Source organism: Lolium perenne, chromosome 3 (assembly GCF_019359855.2).
Source record: "Lolium perenne isolate Kyuss_39 chromosome 3, Kyuss_2.0, whole genome shotgun sequence".
NCBI classification, from domain to species: domain Eukaryota; kingdom Viridiplantae; phylum Streptophyta; class Magnoliopsida; order Poales; family Poaceae; genus Lolium; species Lolium perenne.
The window spans coordinates 14,983,560-15,005,054 of NC_067246.2; the positions used below are offsets into that span (position 1 = coordinate 14,983,560).

Sequence of the window (21,495 nt, forward strand, 5' to 3'; positions counted from 1 at the left end):
TTCGCATGTATTTATACACGATGTGGATAAAGTTCTGACAGCGAGGAGGAATAACAAGTGTGTGGAGCAGGTAGGAAGACAAGAACATCCACCAAACAACCAACAGCTGAGGGACAGTGGGGCTTGTATGATACCCCTCCTCACCAAAATATAGTGCATATTAGTTTTTTTCTGAAGTCATGATTCGTAAAGTTTGACCAACTATGTTGAAAGATGTATGAACATCTATAAACATATATAATATAAATGTATATTATACACTTAGTTGGATAATAATTAGCTGGCTAGCTCACAATTAGTTGGATGCATGTTTCAAGGTTGGACTAATAGTGAGCCAAAAGTCTGATGCAAAGCATAACAAAGCCGTGGTATATGCAAAGACATTATTTTGACAAGAAACCGCATCTCCTCTCACTTGCTTTCCTATGGACGCCTCTCATTTGATCATTAATTTTCTTTCTTCCTCGCCGTCCACCTCTTCCCATCTTTATTAACACCAACCATTCTCGGCTTGGCCGCCATGACTCGTCACAAAACCAACGGGTGAGAGAGCACTTATGCTCCGGTGCTCCTCCCCTGAAAAAAAATGGGCACGTAAAATACAATAATGGTGGAGATCTTTCCATAGATGTTCGTAAGAGGGCTCACAATCGTAATTTTGAGTGTAGGTCCACCGTCCGTACTGCCATGTACAGGCCGTATGGTCCGCCGTTGTGTTGTACCTCGTTTTATACGTATCTACGGTCACGTGCGTGTGCCGAAATAAAAAAATGCTATAAAGATCTTGCTTATGTGATCTCTTCTTTTTCCTTGCGCGACGTATACATATCGTATCAATATAGACAAGTATACATGGGCTAGACATGAATTTCGGCGGATCCAACATAGAAAAAATATCAACAATGACCCTTCAACTTAGTTTAGGGGGGAGCACCGGAGTAGCCCTCGTGAGAGAGGTCACAAGAAATCCCGCCCAGGCGCCCCTTGCCTCAACTTACCCTTGCCTTGTGGTATGCCGTGCAAGCTCCTCGTAATCAAGCTCCCCATAATAAAGCTGGCCGATTTGATAAACCGAGAGCTAGCTAGCTTTTTGGCGAGGGCGACCATGCATCGTCACAGCACCAAACTTCACCATCCGGTTAATTATTGCACTAACCTGCAGGTGAACGTAGCCAAAACTTGCTCCATGGACCATGCATGAACGTAGCTATAGTTGGTAATGGATGATTAGCTACGGTTGATTAGTCAAGGAAATATTTAGCTATTCTGATTGCTTTTTGGAGCGACTCTGCACTGCGTTTAGTAGTACGGAGTATGTACTAGCTGTGTAACATCAGCTGATAAGTAAGTCAACTAATAATTAGTCTTTTGTAGTCAAGCACTCCCTACGTATCCATGAAAATGGCGTAAATATTTTTGCAAGTTATTTACACCCTTTCCATGAGAACGGAGAGAGTATATGAATTTTTTGTTTCATTGTAGTCTTCTCTGTAACATTTTGTTTACATATTCTTTTAATTATTTCTGTACTACTACGATCTAAGTGTATATTGTAGTGTTGCCTAAATGATTATCCCACGGTTTGTATACTTCGGAAATTTGGGTCGAATGCAACGTGATAATTTAGTTCAATACTAGAACGCCTGGTTGACTATGCAGGTGTCCAACAATTTAATTTTTTTATTATAATGCAAAATCCCTTTTATATATTTATTTTTCATATTTCATAATCATCATTTCTACTTTTTTTATATGACTAAAAGGTTAACAATAGGCACGCCAAAAGTTTGGTGAGGCATGCTCTTTGCCAAAGTCCTAGGTCCGCCACTGATTGTCCAGTGAGGGAGGCCCGCCTTGTTACAGGAGAGTTTTTGGGGAAAAACTTTGCTTCTTGATTTCGCGAGGCGTCAGTGCTTGGGAATGGTCTGTTTTATGGACCACTGAGGTAACTATGACATGCGGGTGGAAAATCGGAGCTTGATTTGGTGGAGTGGCTATTCCCTCTTGCTCCAATGTGTCGTCTGATGGCCTAATTCAACCCTAAGAAGAATGCATTTTTCTGTCTCAGGAGTGAATCTCAGCGACTAAGGATGTGTCCGTTCATAAGGTTTCTATTCCTGAACTCGTATTGTGTACACTGTGATAATCCTTATAAGTCGTTTGGAAGCCAGGCTTTCATTTCATTTGTAGCATTTTGAAATGAATACATGCATTCATTTCATTTACATTGTAATTCCAGAAATGGACACTTGTTTGGTTGTCACAGGAATTGCAAATGACAACATAATTCAATATTGAATTTGTAAATGGCTTCCACAAGAATTGCAAATGACAGGTTTCAGCTTGGAATCATGTTTACCCATGGAGTCATTTTGCTAGAATTCCTAAATGAAATGACAGCACAATTCTGTGGCAACCAAACAGCCCACCTATGGAATTCTAAAATGAATTCCAGGATTCCAGGCCCAAATGATGGATACCAAACGACCTCTTAGTTTATTGATAAGTAGGAGTAGTATTTTCCTAAAATAGGGGAGGTAGATCTCGGTACATATTTTCTATTTTTGTGTGATTAACCAAATTATTTAATGTCATCCAGTATCTTGGTACTTCCTCCAATCGGGATTATAGGTTCGGCGTGTATGTAACACCCCGACCACCGCTGGCCGGGCCTATTACCCATGGGAGCTCTCTAGAATCTCTAGACTAGCCCCACATACCAACACATGCCTTTCTTGCGCACTTTGCCCTCACTCCTGCGCACCCGGGAACTACTTCCCGGTCGGTCACCCATCCTCAAATTACTGCGGGCCAAGCACGCTTAACCTCGGAGTTCTTTGTTGATGAGCTTCCGGAAAAAAGTTGCAACTTTTTGGTATGAGTATCCTATCAATCCTATTAAGCCTTGGGCCAGGATATCGCATTCATCCCCCCTTAGAAGATCGACGCCCTCGTCGATCAGCCCCAAGCCAGGAACGTCCCCTCTTGGCACATGTATGTGCGTCCAGTACCGGCACATGTGCCATGCCGTATGCCACGACGGGCCACACCAGCCATGAGCCACATGCCCGAACCCTTGACCCGCACACGCCCGTGTAACCGCGAAGGTCGGATCTGATACCAAATGTAACACCCCGACCATCCCTGGCCGGGCCTGTTACCCCTGGCAGCTCTCTAGGATCTCTAGACTAGCCCCACAGACCAACACATGCCTTTCCTGCGCACTTTGTCCTCACTCGTGCTCACCCGGGAACTACTTCCCGGTCGGTCACCCATCCCCAAATTACTCCGGGCCAAGCACGCTTAACCTCGGAGTTCTTTGCTGATTAGCTTCCGGAAAAGAAGTTGCAACTTGTTGGTATGAGTATCCTATCAATCCTATTAAGCCCTGGGCCAGGATATCACAGTGTATTCCTAGGTTGGAAATTTAATTAACGTAATACAAGGTATATATATGTATTATTAGAAAGTTTAGATGTTCTACTTTCTAATGATATAATTTTGATTTTGTACAATTAATGGTAAAATTAACGATCTGGTTATGCGTGCCGATCGACCTTATAATTCTGAACGGAGGTAGTATCCGTTTCTCCCACTAACTTAAATGGGTCGTAGAGTATGGCCATTCATTTGTTCTTACATTATACCTTTTTGTATTCTTTCCTTAGTTAGTTGCTTTAGGACTTGAAAATTTTAATTATTTTATGCCACTCTTCTATTCTCTACTCAACTTGAAACTACTATTCGGAAGTAAAGAGAAAAAACCAAATAAAGGGGTATGGTCATAATTATGTAGCGTAATTGACCGATCAAACAAAATAAAATGTACTGTAATTACCACACAAGATGGAACAGAACAATTTGTGGATTTGACATCTTGATACATAAGTTTGAAACAGTTGACATGAAAATATGTGGATTGTTCCCAGCCATTAGCTAGTGGAGTGATTTCGTTGTCTTTCCAGGCGCAGTTGTTAACATGATTTTCGTCAACTCTCGAGTTTGTAGGTGTTGTGTGGTGGCTTCGGGTTTTATGATGTATGTTCTTTGTCTCATCTTTGTTCACTATCTTAATAAAAATCAATAAAGGTCGTATGCATCTATTCGGTGCTGCATTGGCAAGGATCGCACCTCCATTTCGAAAATAAAAGATGCAACTGATAGTGCTAGCCGCATCTTGCTTGTCCTAGACCACTACCAATGATTCTTACCTAGCCATATGTTCTGCAAAGGAATGTACCATATCATGTGCACCGTAAGGTTCATCTTGATTTGACGGGCCACCATGGATGATAAGGTTCCTCCCTTTCCAGTAAGAAGAAACCCGTCCATAAGTTTAATTTATAAGGTTCATCTTCGTTAGCTCTACTAGAACATGAAAGCGTGTTTTGCTGTGCCCGTCTATTCTTTAGCTAAAGAATAATAGAAAACATTGAAACAATTGAGATTGATTTAGAAAAGAAGTTTATTTTTTCAAGACATAGTGTTAGAATGACATCAAAATGACAACGTGAATCAGGTGCACTTGTTCCGTCCTGTAAAATGACAACGTGAATCAGGAACTGCTACGAGATGAGTTGATTATTTTAGAAATGGTATGTTGAACATATATGTCCATAACCGCGATCTTTTTAGTAAAGTTTCTAAGAGCAGTTAATACCGGCCGGCAGCTGGAGTATCAACCTAGGCTCCAACAAACCTGCCAGGTATTTATGGGCTTATGGCTGAAGTCTCTAGGCAAAGTATAACGTCAGAAAACATTCAGTCGGACATTGTTGGTGACAAGATTAATTGACATGGATAGCTTGTCCGGCCAGGAGCAATTCACAAACGAAATTAATCTCAACATCAAGGTGGTGTCAATCGTGGCGTGGGCGTGGGGGTGCCATCTGGGTTGCCAAACAACTTTATCAACTTATTATATGATCCGATACTTGGTATATAAACTGGATTACATAATATGTATAAGAAACAAACATGCCCTAAATATGATGATACGATTACAAGTAGCAAATCGAGTACTACGTACTACATGGAGCTAATCAAGAGGAACCTTATATATATGTTCTCACTGGATGTATATAGGGCCACACCATGGATATTCCTCTGCAGAATTTATGGCTAGGAAAGAATCGTTGGTAGTGGTCCAGGATAGGGAAGCTGCTGATACCGCTAGCACTATCTGTATCGGACAAGCAATACCAGCAGCAGCAGCAGAGTGAGCCATCTTTTTGCGTAAGAAAAAGTCACTCAGAACGTTAATAATTGTCATTTTTTGGGCTAGATTACTATACATATATATATATATAGAGAGAGAGAGAGAGAGAGCAGAATCTTTTAATTTGGTGGTATCTTCTCCTACATGATACATATATACAGATATATACTTATACCTCCCGATGACATCGACAAGATGAAGTGTCTTTTATCCAGGTAAAACGTCTAAATCTGGGAAGTATATATGGTCATGCAGCTCATGCCAAAGGCCACTTAGTAAAGAGTAAAGACATCTTCAATCGAAAAACCTAAAGATATCTCATCTCCCCCCAACTTTTGTCAGTATATTTCTTGACCAATTCTATGTTTACATGAATTTGGCTACTACTATATGAATGTCTTGTGCTTATACGTTCTTCATATGAACCATTACTGAATATTAGGTCAATGATATATTTGAGTTCGATTTTGTTCAGAATAATAGATAGTCTTCTTAGGTATCAGAATTCAGCTACAAAATATTTTATCAATGCTGAAAATTCAAAGGCATGTTATGTGGGCCTTTCAATTAACCTAGATGCATGTGCAAGATATAATGTAACAATGTAACTATTTTATGCCTTAATTGTGGTGAACTATATGCTTTATATGTGGTATTAATTGCTCTTAAAAACATACCATTTCTACAGTAATCAACTGTTTTCGTACTTGTTCCAACATGCGCCATTCAACAACTGGACTGTGGTCCACTTTTGTTGTAGAGGAAGGAGTAGAAGTTGACACAATGGGAGAAGTGCACCTGATTCGCGTTGTTATTTTCATGTCATTCTAACACTCTGTCTTGAAAAAATAAACTTATTTTATAAATCAGTCTCAATTGTTTCAATGTTTTCTATTATTCTTTAGTCAAATATGGACGGACGCAGCAAAGAGGGCTTTCATGTTCTAGTGGAGCTAATGAAAAGGAACCTTATAAATTAAGCCTATAGAAGGATTTGTTCTCATTGGATAGGGAGGAACCTTATCGTACATGGTGGCCCGTCTAATCAAGAGGAACCTTATAGGTAACCGATATGGTACATTCCTTTGCCGAACTTATGGCTAGGTAAGATTCGTTGGTAGTGGTCTAGGACAAGCAAGCTGCGACTAGCACTATCGGTCATCTCTATATCGGACAAACAATACCACCAACACAGTGGACCATCTTTTTACAAAAGCAAAAGTCATTTAGAACATTAATAATAATTATGTGTAGCACAAACATTGGACTTGATCGATTTTTGGGTAGTTTCTCCTACCGACGAGTACTACGTTGAGAGGGAGGGAGGGAGAGAGAGAGAGAGAGAAAGAGAGAGAGAGAGGGAGGGAGAGAGAGAGAGGAGGGAGGGAGAGAGAGAGGGAGAGATGAGAGGGAGAGGGGGGAGAGAGAGAGGGAGTGAGGGGGAGGGAGCGAGGGAAGGGGAGGGATGGATAGGGAGAGACAGAAGAACAACCGATATGGTACATTCCTTCGACAAACTTATGGCTAGGTAAGAATCGTTGGTAGTGGTCTAGCACAAGCAAGTTGCGACTAGCACTATCGGTCGCCTCTATATTGGACAAACAATACCACCAACACAGTGGCCCATCTTTTTACAAAAGCAAAAGTCATTTAGAAATCTTTTTGAAACATGTTTTTCTATGAAAGGTCACATTATGTCTCATACACAATATGGTTTAAATAATAGAACCTTATGACTAAGGAATAAGGAAATATGGCGCACATACATATCGGTTGTAGATGAAAGAGTTGTTGATGCAACGGTAATGTTGTTGATGACAACGTTTGTGAAGATAGGGTAGAAATAGATGATGTTGAAGATGACGGTAGGAAGCACTACTCGACTTGGACAGAAGACGATCCATGATGAAGAGCTTGAGCAGTCGCGCAGAGCGCTTCCCAAAAATCTAATTCACCTTCTGCCGTACATGATCGCAAAGGCGAGTGATTCTGGAGACCTGCTCTCCCGTTCGCCGGTGCAAGCCGGCGGGAGAGGTCGAGCAGGCTATGATGGCGGTGCAAGCAGGGAGATGTGGCAAAACCCTAAATCGTGTATCATATATGTTTCTACGGCAGCCGGCCAAGAAATTATACAGGCTCAGGAAATCATAGGCAATGCGAGCCACGCTCACGTCGCACGTTTTGAGTCGGTTACTGATTGCCCGTGATTTAGGAGCGACCTGAAAAGACTAACAACGAACGCGTCCGTCTAGGACTTGATTCGTTTTCCCTGCAAAAAAGAAAGGAAACTCTTGACTCGAGGCTCAATCAACTCAACACGAGCGTGACATACGCGTCGTGTCGAGTCGAGACGGGCGAGCAGGACGAGCGCACAAACTTACTAGTTTTGTAACAACACACCTTATAAGTATGTCTAACTTCCTCCCAATTTTTCATGTGAGACTCAAATATGTTTCCACTTTCATGTGAGCTGCCACCAATTTGAGCTTAATTCACATAAGCTGCCACATATGTGGTCTTTGAGATTTAGTCAATTTCTAAAATTTACATGGGCCAAAGGGATATCCCATTATTTCAACAATAATTGATATCTTCGCGATATTAATATACTTCCTCTTTCCTAAAATGTAAGGAGCGTAAGGATGAGTCAAAAGTCAACGTTTTTTAAGTTTGATCATTTACAATACTAAATTAGTATCAATAGATTCACCATAAAGTATATTTTCTAAATATGTCCATTCGATATTGTAAATGTAAAAAAATCCTAATTTTTTATCAAAGTTATTAAAATTTGACTTTTAATCAATCTTTAGACACCTTACATGTTAGGACGAAATAAGTATTCCCTTTATCAAAAAAAAAAAACTTGATAATCTTGTTCGATTTAACCAGTGCATTGATAATACTAAGCAATGATGTTGATTATGAGGGTTGATCGACTTTGAACAAACGTTGGAACAATTTATTGAAAGATTAATTTTTTTAGATCCCGATGCACGGCACGAGCATATTTTCTATAGTGAGCTAAAAGTCTGATCAATGTATAGCAGAGCCATGGTATGTGAAGACTTTTCTTAACTCGCTTTTCCGCTGTCGCCTCTCATTTGATTCTTATTATTCCTTCTTCGTGGCCATCACCTCTTCCTCTCTTTATAAATACCAACCATTCTTGCCATGGCCACCACGACTCGTGAAGAAACAACTGCGCGTGAAAAGCTCAGAAGCAATCCCGCCGTGGAGAAGCTGAACCCCAAGGTGAGACGTCTGTTTCATCCCCTGTATGTCTAGTGAGGGGGCTCGCCTTTTATGGGAGAGTTTTGGTTCAAACGTTTCGCTTCTTGATTTCGCGAGGGGTGAGTGATTGGGAACGGTCTGTTTATGGACCACTGGGGTAACAACAAGATGTGGGTGGAAAATCCGAGCTTGACTTGGTGGAGTGGCTATTGCCTTAATTCAAACCTTACAAGAATGCATTTTTCTTTCTGGGAGTGAATCTGAGGACGTGTTTGCTCCAAGAATCGTAATGGAAACGTAAGTGTAATCGTTTTACACTGTTAACGTAAATGGAATGGGTAAAAAACTGAATTCTGTTTTGGTTACAACCCGGTAACACTACCACAGGACGGGAGTAGCAGCTACTTGCCAGCAGCGCCATGTCCAGCCACCGAGCAGGATGGACGTGTGCGTAGCTTCCTGTTCCTGTTGTGCTGCGGCGGCTTGCAGTGGGAGCGCCAGCGCCAGCGGCAGCGACAGCTAGCGCTCGGCTTGTAGCGGCGGCGGTGACCACCACGGCGGGGATGACCACAGAAGGCGGCAGCAGGGGCGGTGGCGGCGACCACCACAACAGGCGGCTTGTGGCGGCAAGGACGGAAGAAGTCGTCGGCGATGATGACGATTTGCTGTATCGTTATTCGATTACGTAGGTTACCCAGCGGAATCAGATTTCCATAAGACTGCAATCAGATACGGTGTTATCAGATTACAGAGTAACCAAAACAAACAAGATTCAATGGAACCGGTTAACGCTGCCATCTGTTAACGTTACAAAACTGTCGGCCAAACACGGTCCAGTGACCAAGGATGTGTGTGTTCATAAGGTTTTTATTCCTGAGCTCGTATTGTGCACACTGTGATAATCCTTTATTTTTTGATTGTCAAGTATTAGTATTTCTGGCAGATGAGGGAGGTAGATCTCATTATGTATTATGTCTTTTTTTTTCCTGTGTTTAATCGAATAGTGTAATATCATCTGAGTAGTATCCTGGTATATGTTCATCCCTTTGACTTCAGTGTGGGTCGTAGCAATGGCCATTTCATTTGGTCTTCCCTTCTACTTTTTATCTATTTTGTCAGGGGTGTAACTATTTCTCAGTCGACTGATAACAACTTCGTTCTCAGTCAGATGATGTTATCAAATCTCAGTTGCAACTCATGTTGCAACTGATGACTAGCACGAATCACGGAGCAAATTTAACGGTCCAGATTTTTTCACTCAGTTGCAACTCCACTTGTAACTCAAAAAACCCAATTGCAACTTCACTTGCAACTAAAAAAATAGTTACAACTCAAGTTGCAACTTATATGCACGAATCATGATGCAATCAAACGGTGTACGACTTGGCTGAACACAAACTTAGTTCTCAGCTAGCTAGGAAACTAGTAAATCCTATTTTTTAATTAGTTAGCCTCGGAACATGAAAATATTTAATTATTTTATAGAACTCATGTGTTTTCTACTCAAATCGAATCTAATATTCAGGTATAGTCACACTTATGTACGTAATTGTCTGGTCAAACAAAAACAAAAATGTACGGAGTAGCATAATTACACCACAAGATGAACAATCATCTTATACATCATGCTATATTCGGAACAATAAGTTTGTGGATTTGACATCTTGATACATAAACTTGGAACATAACATGAACATATGTGGAAATTGCATATGAATGTGGAAGAATTTATTTTGATGCAACGACTTCCATGAGTTTTGGAAAGGAATTTCTTTATTGAAGAATTGCACTGGCTTTCAAAGATAAACTCACATAGTTGTATAGATCTGGCCTATCTAAATATTACATTTATATAAGTTAAATTAATTTTTATAGTTTATATAAGAGTCTCTCATAACTGTTTAAAAAAGCCTGTTTTGACTATATTAATTGACTCATATTTTCTATATTCCATATCCTATGCTACACTCTACACAAAAGATATTATACAATCTATATCCCTTTGCTTACACAAAAGATATGCTAAGCTTCTTTTCCCTAGTTTATTATATATAAAGCCATATAGATGTATAGGGAGGATAGGTACTCAACTAAATTAAAAGATAGTTACGTTGGTATTTAATAGTAAGGTGTGTAGAAACTTAAAACTATGAATATACTGTTTTGTTTTGTTAGTATAGTTTCGAGTTAATATCATTATAGTATATGAAAGTAGACATTTTTGGGTCGAACAGAAACTTGTTATGTTTTACAAAAAAAAGAAAAATCTTGTTATGGTGTAAACTTATCATATTCTGAAATTGTTATGTTAAGATGTAATGCTCTCGTAGTTTGAAATTTTCATGCTATGGTTTAAAACTGTCACATTTAGATATTTATAATAAGAAAATCTTATATCACAATGGCCTTCTTTGGTAGCTAGCTTTCAAGCTTTATTTGGTCGAAGAAGCAAACAAATGTGTTCGGTAAATGAGAATGGACTTTTGTAGCTCGGGCTACATGTAGGTCACTTTCTGAACTTACAAAAATTTCATTTTATACATGTTAAAAAAATTCGAAACAAATATGTTGTTGTAGAGAATGTTGAAATCTATTGGTGTGTAAATTTTCAGATTAAAATATGTTGTATTTTGGGCTCAGCAAAAATAACAAATCTCGATTTCAGCAAACAGTACACTAAAATTTAGATTTCGTCATTTTGTGAGACTTTTTTATTTTTACTGAGGAAAATATATGATGTATTTCAATCTGAAAATGTACACACCGACATATTTCAACATTCTCTACGTCGACATATTTTCGATTTTTTTTTAACTTTGAAATAACAAAAATTTGAAATTTGAAAAAGGAAAAACAAAACTGGGCTACATGTAGCCCGGGCTACGCTTGATGATTTCGTTTGGTAGGTGGGCTTAATAGCCAGCTGAAAGCCGTTCCACAAGCGAACTACTGTTTACCAAACAGGGTTAATTTGACAATCTTAGCTATTAACATGATAAGTTCCGTTCAAAAGTTAGTTGAAATGTTTACACCCAAAAACCTTTGATATGTTATATGTTGTAAGTAAATATGACTAACTAAAACTACATATTTTCAGGCTTACATCATGTCTCGTGAGCTGGTTGATTTAACTCCAGGCCAGCTACGTAAGCTAGCCGATTTGATCCATCGACAAGAAGTGGAGAAACTTCAAGAGCTTAAGTTCCAGTCATACGCAGAACAACAAAAGTATCTCCATGACGCCAAATATGCCCATGACAAGGTGTGCAACATCCTTGAGAGTACGCAAGAAATGATAACACAAACTGAGGCCGAGAGGGACGTCACAAAGCAAAATATTGCTAAGGATGTCTATGACTACTGCACCAAGGCCATCCAAATATCCCTCCAATTCATCCGTAGTTACAACACACGTCTCGCCTACCTTGAAAAGCTCAAGAGCCACGGTGATTATCTCATCAAGCAGCTAAAGTGGCTCAATCCAGCCACGCAACAGAAGGAAGCTCAGCGCCTTGCTCTTGAGGCCGGCATGTACAAGAAAGCCACGCTTGAGAATGCCAAAAAGTTTCAGCATTTTGTACCAAATCAATTCTCAAAATATCTCAAGGAAAACAAGATCAAGTTTGAGGATCTCGTGCAAAGGTATGTCCCAACATTATTATTATAATAATATTATTATTATGTATCAATATTATTGAGCTGAAAATGATTACAATAATTTTATATTATTATTAACATTAAATTTCTTACGATGGGAATTTGAAACCTCATACGGTAGAAATCAATATTGAAAGTATTAGAAATCACTTGTTTATTTTACTCCAGTGAAATTAGTAATATATTGAACTTTTCTGATTTTTTTATAAATTTTGTTGTACTTGCTTTACATTGATGAAATTTGATTAACTATGCAATGTTGCTGAGAATAGACAAAATAAAATTTGGAATAACTTAGAAAAGATAATCTTTTTCTACTCTTTAAAGTTAACGATAGCACTTTTGCAGTAGTGCATGTACCAAAAATTCCTTTCATGCGTGTTCCACTATACTTGCAGTAATATTGCTAAGCTTGGTTTTACGGGGCCTTTTAAAAAGTTGGATGATATCAAAAAGCTACAGGTATGTACTACCTTACTCTTAACCTCGCCCTTTGTAGGCCTATCATAAATAAATGCTTGATTAATAATGTTTAAGGTAACATATTACACATTTTGTATCAGTATTTAAATATTATGATATCATAAGAATTTCTATAAAAAATAGATTTGTAGTAAAAGTTTTTTAAAAAGGAAACAAGTCTGGATATACAAATTATATTCCAACACATGAAGAGTCAAAAAATAGAAAGGATTTAGGCCATGTTCTTAAGAGCAACAATTTCTTGAGCTGAACTGAAATAAACTGAACTTAAGTTGTTGAATTTGGTGATTTGAAGTCCTTTTTTAACTATCTAAACTATATGTAAATATTAGCAATATATTAATCAAGTGAAATATTGTATAAAAACTTACCAATGGTACCTGAATCATTTTCGAATTTTATTCGAGTTTATAGTTTTCGAGCACAACAAAACTGAAATAAATTATTGCCAAAATGACAGGTCCTTTTCTTCCTTATTTTGGATTGACCTCATTTTTGTTTTACGATATATTATAGTCTTAATATGGCATGTTCCTTGCAAAAGTAGGGGTTATAGTATATTGTATGGTCCAAGTGGTACTGAATATCGCTGAAATGTATCTTGTTCGTCAGGTATATGAAAATATTATTGCCGAAGCGGGACAAGGAAAACCTGTGGTGACTTACTCATTTGAAGCTCTGGGAAAAGTCGGGGTTGCACTTTTGGTTTTTACAGCAGCTGCAATGGTGTGGGACATATACACAGCAGAGGATAAGCTACAAGCAGCGGTTAGGGATTCAGTGAATGCGTTGACTGCTGTAGTTGCCCTTGAGGTCGGAGGTGTTGTTAATGCTGCTGTAGAAGCTGGATTCGTAGCGCTTGACATCGAAATCGCCTCTGCAGTTGTCACTGTAATTGGAGCAGTCGCCGGGTTCGGAGTTGGTGTGCTCATTGGGATTGCTACAAGTGCGCTGCTTGACACTATTTTTAGTAGTGGAACTAGCAAGGTGAAGGTAACAGACGGGCTTACTGTTTGTCGTGTGGCTCCTATGCCCGATGGTCTCCAACTCGCTCGTCTTGTTAAGCATAACTACCCTGACCTGTAAACTGAGTATGCTACTATGGCAGTACTACCCGGCCGTTGCTATCTGCTGCTGCTGCTGCCTACTACTACTATATTGCTGTACTGAAGGGATATATTTACCCTCCTGAAATAATGCCCCTGCGTGGCTCCTATGCCCGAAGGGATGTTCATGTAATAAGTACATAAAGTGCATGTTGTGCCCTCCGAGAATAATACCCCCGCGTTGTTGTATTCCGTGATGCCATTATCTTATTATTATAAATTAAATAAACTTAATAAACTATATCAAAGCCAAACCCCTTTACCTTAATCTCATCGATTTAGGTACTATTCATGGTTTACTCCTCTCCAATCAGGGCTTACCACGTTGGAACTTTTCCCTGTAGATGTAGTGGAAAACATGCCTTATGTCGCGGCTCGTGAGACCCTTTTGTCGCGGGCGGCCAGCCACGACAACAAAAGTGGGATAAAAGGCCCAACCTTTTGTCGCGGGTCGCTTACCACCCGTGACATAAGGTCCACCATGTGGCAGCTGCGGGGCGCGCATGGACACCCCTTTTATCGGTAGTAATACAACCCGCGACAAAAGGCCCTCTACGTGGCGCGTGCAGAACGCTGCTGCTTTAGGATTCAAGGGATGCACCACCCACCCACCCCCCGCCACCGCCCCCTTCTATTTCATTTTTTCATTTTAAAATAAAAGTTGCATATATTTGTACGCTACTACAAATTGTACACGTTCATTCATTATATATATACCGAGCAAACAAATATTGGAAGCAAAGTCTATTCGTAGATTCCCCTTACGTATACATGGAGCTCACGACTACCAGGACTAAAGCCCGTTGTCTATTCTAACTATATGAAATTTCTTCCAATTAATAGTTAGAATAGACGACGGGTTTTAGTCCCGGTAGTCGTGAGCTCCATGTATATGTAAGGGGAATCTACGAATAGACTTTTGTTTCCAATATTTGTTTGCTCGATCTATATATAATGAATGAACGTGTACATCGTACAAATATATGTAACTTTTATTTTAAAATGAAAAAATGAAATAGAAGGGGGGCGATGGCTGGGGGTGCTGCACCCCTCAAACCCTAAAACAGCAGCGTTCTGCGCGCGCCACGTAGAGGGCCTTTTGTCGCGGGTGGTAATAGGGGGTGTCCCCTGCGCGCCCTGTGGCTGCCACGTGGTGGACCTTATGTCGCGGGTGGTAAGCGACCCGCGACAAAAAGGTGGGCCTTTTATCGCGCCTCCGTTGTGGCGGTTGGCCGCCCGCGACAAAAGGGGCTTACGACCCGCGGCATAAGGCCTGTTTTCCACCAGTGGTCGGTCACGGCGTCTTTTCCGACGTCGAGGGATCGCGCTGATCGCGGAGGCGTTGCGGACGGGCCGGATCAGAGGTGGGCCCTTTTGGGCAGGGCAATTATGTCTTTCCAAGAAACGGTGTACGTTCCAAAACGTGACATACTTTTTTTTGAACAGGGATAGGGCCCGGAGGCCCTAGAAGCTTCATTTATAGCGGTGGGACAGAGTTACATCAAGGAACAGACAGAAAACTAAAATTACAACATAGTCCTTGCTTTTTGCTAAGAGGACCTCGAAGAGAAAAGCAAAACGCGATCCGGTCCTCCTCCACCGACGGTGCTTAACCTCGATGCCGCTGCCGTCGACCATGCCGCCGGGGACTACACCACTTGGGGCAAGGTCGTCGATGAACGCCGCGGTGAGGTTGATGAAGATCCTCCGTGGCTCTCTGGCCTGGAGGAAGAAGAGCCGCAGGAGCCAGAAGCTCCGCGGTGCGAAGGGGCCCCTTTGGCCAGTTGGAGCAGCGGCGCCAAGAAGCCGGTGCTTAGTTCCTTCGCTAGAAGAAGCCTCAACGATCCCCGGAGCTCGAGATGTAGCCATCGCCGAGCTCTGGCCTCCACCATAGCGGCCAGATCCGGCAAGATTGGATCGAAGTCGAGCTCCACCGAGCTTATTGGATGGAGGCGTAGAAGAGATCTCCCCCGCTGCTATTTCCTCCGACCACCGGAGCAGCACAGAGAGGAGAAACTCTGCCACTGGCCAGCCCGAGCTGCTCACTAGCTCCGACCACCAGATCCTCCCGATACACGGCATGACGCCAGACCGGCAAACTGCCATACCAACACGACGAAAACCTAAACTACTATCTACAGAAGGCCGGCCTCCTCTCCCCCAACGCCTCCGGCCGGCAGAGCCGCCGGAGAGGAGAGGTAGAGGAGCAGGTGAGGTCTCAGAGACTCTCAAGGTACTGTAGAGGTGTGAGAGGGGAGAAGGGGGGAATGAGCGCTTCCCCAACAAACATGACATACTTGATCCTCTGATCCTCCTTCGATCGCCCTCGCACGCCGCCAGTTCTACGTCCATCTTCGCTGCACCGCCTGGTCCCTCTACGCCATCGCCTTCGCCAACGCACACTGCATCTTCATCAACATCTGCGCCATCGTCTTCATCGACCTTCGCTTCCTTGGGGCAGCGCCGGTCCTTTGCTGCTATCGTCCGCGGGCTTTCTTCTCCATCTCTCGCGCCGATGGCGGGTTTTCCGCCTCGCCCGCCCCCGTGCCTCGCCCGCCTCGACGGGCGCTGCGGCAGCTGCGCCTCGCCCACCTATGCAGCAGCAGGTCAACGGCCCAGCGGCTGCTGCGCCTCGCCCACCTATGGAGCAGTATGCCGCCGGCCCCCCAGCTTCCAAGGTTGGCCGCAGGGGGCCCTCATGCCGTCTGTGCAGCCGCAGGGTTTCCAGCCTCCTGTGCAGTTCCGGCCTCCGCAACAACAGCAGTTTGCATTCCCTGGGCAGTTTGTGCCGCCGGCGAGCTCCGTGCAGTATCAACATGGGCAGGGATAGTTCTACAACTACCCGGTGCAGCCGGTCACTACAGCTCTTCCTCAGAACCTGCAACCAAGACCTCAAGCTGCGGCAAAGAAGAGAAAGAAGAAGAAGACACCGGCTTCATATGTTCAGCCGGCGGGGGATGTTACGGCGGTGGTGCAGCCTATAGTGCCGCAGCCCGTGGCGCCCCATCCGGAGACACCCCTCGGTGGTTTGGAGGATCCCCCGCCGTCCGCGACTGTTGCTCAGACCACTAAGGCGAAGAAGGGGGGTCGATGCTGGAAGTATGCTGTCAACACTCACGCCACCAAGGACTATAAGTGGTTCATTATTGTCTGGTTTGTGATAATGTTGCTCATCCTACTGTACAGTGTCCTATTCTGAAGCTCCCTGAGCCGGTCGGCTATCTAGTGGGGTGCCGCAATGATGCAACCCTCAATTTGCACCTTCCTGACTCGGTTCATAAGCCACACTTGTTACCTTCGGGGGCGACGACAACACTGGTTCGTGTTTCTAGGGAGATGGTACAACCTGTAGGTGTTCAGAATCTGATAGCACGTATGTGTCCTGGTCATGTTAATTGGAAGTGGGAAGCGGTTGCGCATGGGGCTGACTCATATCTTATTGTTATTCCTTCCGCTGATAATTTGGCAAGGATCAATGGTATGCAGATGGGGGTCCCGAATGCTAAATCGCAGGTGGCGGTTTCTTCTTGGAGGAGAGAGGATATTGCCCCTATGTTTGTTATGGAGCTAGCTTGCATTCATGTTGATGGTGTCCCTCATATAGTTCGTCATTTCCATGGTTTGTGGGCAGTCGGTTCTCTTATTGGCTCTCCTTTGGACGTGGACCTTATCTCCCTTAGAAGCCAAGGGATCGTGCGCATCTTGATTACTATGCGTGACCTATCGACTCTTCAGAAGGATTTTGATGAAGATAATGTTCCTTGTCTGGAGGTAGTGGCATCACTCAAGCTTAATGGGTATCGGTTGAGGTTCCGGAGACAGTCACCTCAGTATATTCCAGATCCTGGGTTTTGACCATTTTTCTGGAGGGGGGTTAGAGATGGTGATGGTTCTGATGGTCTTGGAGATGATATGGGGAATGATCAGTCGTCGGGAGTTCCACGTGATGGAGCCATGGATGTGGATGCCGCGCCGCAGGCTACTGGGAGCACGAGCCATAATGCGGCTCCGGTTTTACAGAGGGTGGTGACTCCATATAATCACTCTCCTTCCACTCCGAGGGGAAATGATATCGTTTCGAGGGTGCGTGGTACGTCTCCCTCACTGACTGCTTTGTTTCCTTCGACGAAGGGTCCTCGTCCCGCTTCACCATCTCGGGTTTGGAGTTCCATGCAGGGACGTACGCGTCCTTCTTCGGCGGTTACAATGGGTTCTTCACCGCCCACCTCACCGGCCACCACTTCACCTTTGATGGACTCAGCGCTGGGATATTCAGAGCCCGATGCTAATGTTTCTGTCGAGCTCGAGGAGGAGACTATGGCGGCTGTAGTGTCCGGGCGTGCGGAGGAAGGTGCGGTTGTACTGTTTGCTGCGCAAGAGGCTGAGGTCGTGGTTGCAGCTGCGCGGGAGGCTGTTGCTACTGCCGCCGCCGCTGCCTGCTGCTGTAGCGCGGGAGGCTACCGCTGCTGCTGCGGCGGTGCGAGAAGCTGCTGCTGCGCGGGAGTCTGCTGCTACCTCCATCACGCCGGCAGGGGAGGCTGCTGCTGCTGCTGCGCGGGAGTCGCCTGCTGCTGCTAGCGTCACGTCGGCGTCGGTTCGGGAGGTGAAGGAGACTACATATGCTACTTCCGCTGTGTCGGCGGAGTTGGCCGCAGCGTCCACGGCTGCGGTGATGCGGGAGCGGCCTTCCTCGGGCCCTGCATCTGCCGCGGTACCACCGACTGCTGACCCGACGCAGGTTCAGGGTGGTGGGTCAGCAGCCCCTATGACGGCAGGGTCTTCCTCACCATTTTCGTCGTCACCCATATCGTCGTTGGGGGCATCCCACCCAGCTTCTTCAGCCCGAGTTCGAGAGGGGTCTACGTCGCGTTCTACCCCCCTCGCATCGCTCGTCGACACTTTCCATTTCTTTGGTGGAGTTGTCTCACCCTGGTCCCCTGCCTACACAGCACCCTCCTTCTCCTCGGCATGAGCTTAGGAGGAGTGGGCGGTATGCGACAGCAGAGGATGTGGCTGGGGCTACGGACAAGGATATGATGCAGAGGGCGATGCGCCGTAAGGCGGCGAAGAACTTGGATGCGTCAGGTACTAAAAGTTCCTCCACGTCTTTCACCAGGTTTTCAGATTCACAAATTTCTTCTACTTTGGGTAGTGTAGGCGTTTCTTTGGGTCGCACTTCGGAGGAGATTTCAGTTTCAACCAATGTCTTGAGGCATTTGGAATATGACCGTATTACGGTAATTCCGACAGCTTCGGCGGGTGCTGACTTATCTTCTCTAGAGGAGGAGGAAAAAGATGTCATCTCAGATGGTCGTCTTCTTTCTACTCTAGTAGATGGTATTTCGGAGGTGGACTTAGAACAGTCGGGGTTAGAGTCATTTTATGACCTAAAAGCCTCTAGACGATCTTCTAAGTCCTCTGCCGAAAAGAAGAAGAAGCATAGGTTAGGTTTAACTACAAAATCTAAGAAAGTTTACAAATGAATGGCATGTTTAGGAATAGCAGAGATCTTCGTGACTTGGCTAAGCATTCTCATATTGCCGATTGTTGTAAGGACTATAATTTAGATTTTGTTTCTATTTCGGAGACGGGTAAGCGCGATTACTCTCAAAGTTTCTTAAACCGGCTATCCGGTGGTATAGACTTTGATTGAGTTTTCACGCCCACCTAGAGGTAGGTCTAGCAGCTTGCTCATTGGAGTCTGGACAGATTCTATGGAAGTGTTGGCTCATTCTGATGGTGAGTACTACATCAAACTCGCTATTCGGAATAGAGCTGATAATTTCATTTGGAGTCTGGTCTCCGTTTATGGGGCGGCTCAGGACAACTTTAAGGCTGACTTTTTACGTGAGCTTGTGAATCTCGCAAAGGATGATCCACACCCTATTCTCATAGGGGGTGATTTCAATTTGTTGAGATTCCTCCATGACAAAAGTAAAGGCCCTTTTCTTGGTCACTGGTCTTTCTTGTTTAATGCCATCATAGATAGCTTAGACTTGAGAGAGGTGGAGATGGCAGGCCGACAGTTTACATGGGCTAACAGTTTACCCAACCCAACATACGAAAAATTAGACCGCGTGTTGATGGACACTAGATGGAAGGATAAATACCCAATGGTGTCCGTCCGCGCCCTCGAACGTATTGAAAAACTGTCGGATCATGCTCCCATACTCCTAACTACTGGGGTAACAAGACCGTTGTCTAAGAAACCATTTATGTTTGAACTTGGATGGTTACAGCGGGAAGGTTTTCATGAGATGGTTAAAAATGTATGGGAAAGACCAATGTATGCCAACAATCCGGTTATAAGGTGGAATAAAAAGGTATTCTTAAAAAGGAGAAGTTTCGCTTATCGACAATCATTGATGAGTTAGAAGGGCTTGCTGAAGTGAGACCGCTATCGATCATGGAATTGGAAATGAAAAATCAATCTAATGCTCAAATAGCTGGTCTTCTTCAGGAAGAAGAGTTGAAATGGTACCAGCGTTCAAAAGCCCAATTCATTCTGGAAGGAGATTCAAATACGAGATATTTCTATGGGATTGCCAACGGCCGTCAGAGGAAGAAGTGTATTCATTCTCTTGTACAAGATGAGGGTTTAATTGAGGGCCATGAGCAACTGAAATCCTATATTACTAATTATTACAAGGGTCTATTTGATCCGCCAGATGAGAGTTCCTTCTCTCTAGATGAGACCCAAATAGCAGATATACCCCAGGTGTCTCATGAGGAGAATGCTGTTTAAACGGCCCCCTACTCGGAGGATGAAGTTAATAAGGCTATTTTTCAAATGGAACACAATAAAGCCCCGGGTCCAGATGGTTTCCCTTCTGAATTCTATCAGAATTTTTGGGATACCATTAACGATGACCTTCTAGAAATGTTTAGTGTTTTACACGCTGGACAACTAGAATTATTCCGTCTAAATGTTGGTGAGGTTATCTTGTTACCCAAAGTTAAGGAGGTAGAAAGGATGTAACAATATAGACCTATTTGCCTCTTAAATGTAAGTTTTAAGATATTCACGAAAGTGGCCACCATTAGACTGAATACAGTGGCAGATCATGTGGTCAGGCCGTCACAAACCGCTTTCATGCAAGGACGCAATATCCTAGATGCAGTTGTCGTTCGACATGAGGCGGTTCATGAACTGCATACCAAAAAGATGAATGGGGTAATTCTGAAACTTGATTTTGAGAAAGCTTATGATAAAGTCAATTGGTCTTTCCTCAATCAGACACTCGGAATGAAAGGTTTTTCACCAGAGTGGAGAGCGTCGATCAATAATGTTGTGCATGGAGGAAGTGTAGCGATTCGTGTCAATGATGATACATGACGCTTTTTCCAGACACGAAAAGGTTTACGCCAAGGAGTGATCCCACATCTTGTATATGGGGGTTTATCAATCCTTCAATATGCTGATGATACAATTTTATTTATGGAACATGATCTCGTTAAAGCTCGAAACCTAAAGCTAATTTTGGCAGATTTTGAGCATTTATCGGGACTCAAAATAAAATTCCATAAAAGCGAATTGTTTTGTTTTGGCGACGCTCAGAAATCCGTTGCCGAGTATTCAGAACTGTTTGGCTGCGGGCAAGGACAGTTTCCTATCAACTATTTGGGTATCCCGATTCATTATCGGAGATTAACGATGGCTAAGTGGAAACTAGTCGAGGAGAGACTTCAGAAAATACTTAGTAGTTGGAAAGGTAAAATGCTATCCCTATGAGGAAGATTGGTTCTCATTAATGCAGTTCTCACCAATATAGTGTTGTATATGATATCCTTCTTCAT

General features: G+C 43.2%; 1 protein-coding gene across 1 annotated transcript; it reads left to right on the forward strand.

Annotated features, from left to right (window-relative positions):
• The first annotated feature begins 8,328 nt into the window (after positions 1-8,328).
• Positions 8,329-13,887, forward strand: LOC127321159 (uncharacterized). The gene is made up of 4 exons (XM_051350195.1): positions 8,329-8,473; positions 11,550-12,094; positions 12,508-12,571; positions 13,205-13,887. Exons 1-4 carry the CDS (start codon positions 8,393-8,395, stop codon positions 13,676-13,678), a joined length of 1,164 nt encoding a protein of 387 aa, XP_051206155.1. The 5' UTR covers positions 8,329-8,392; the 3' UTR covers positions 13,679-13,887.
• The last annotated feature ends 7,608 nt before the right edge of the window (positions 13,888-21,495 follow it).

What these genes read in the sequence shown, in the direction of transcription:
- LOC127321159 (XM_051350195.1), top strand. Translation starts at nt 8,393, where the DNA reads ATGGCCACCACGACTCGTGAAGAAACAACTGCGCGTGAAAAGCTCAGA. An exon ending in TTTGAGGATCTCGTGCAAAG is followed by an intron (nt 12,095 to 12,507) that starts GTATGTCCCAAC and finishes CTATACTTGCAG; the next exon opens with TAATATTGCTAAGCTTGGTT. An exon ending in ATGATATCAAAAAGCTACAG is followed by an intron (nt 12,572 to 13,204) that starts GTATGTACTACC and finishes CTTGTTCGTCAG; the next exon opens with GTATATGAAAATATTATTGC.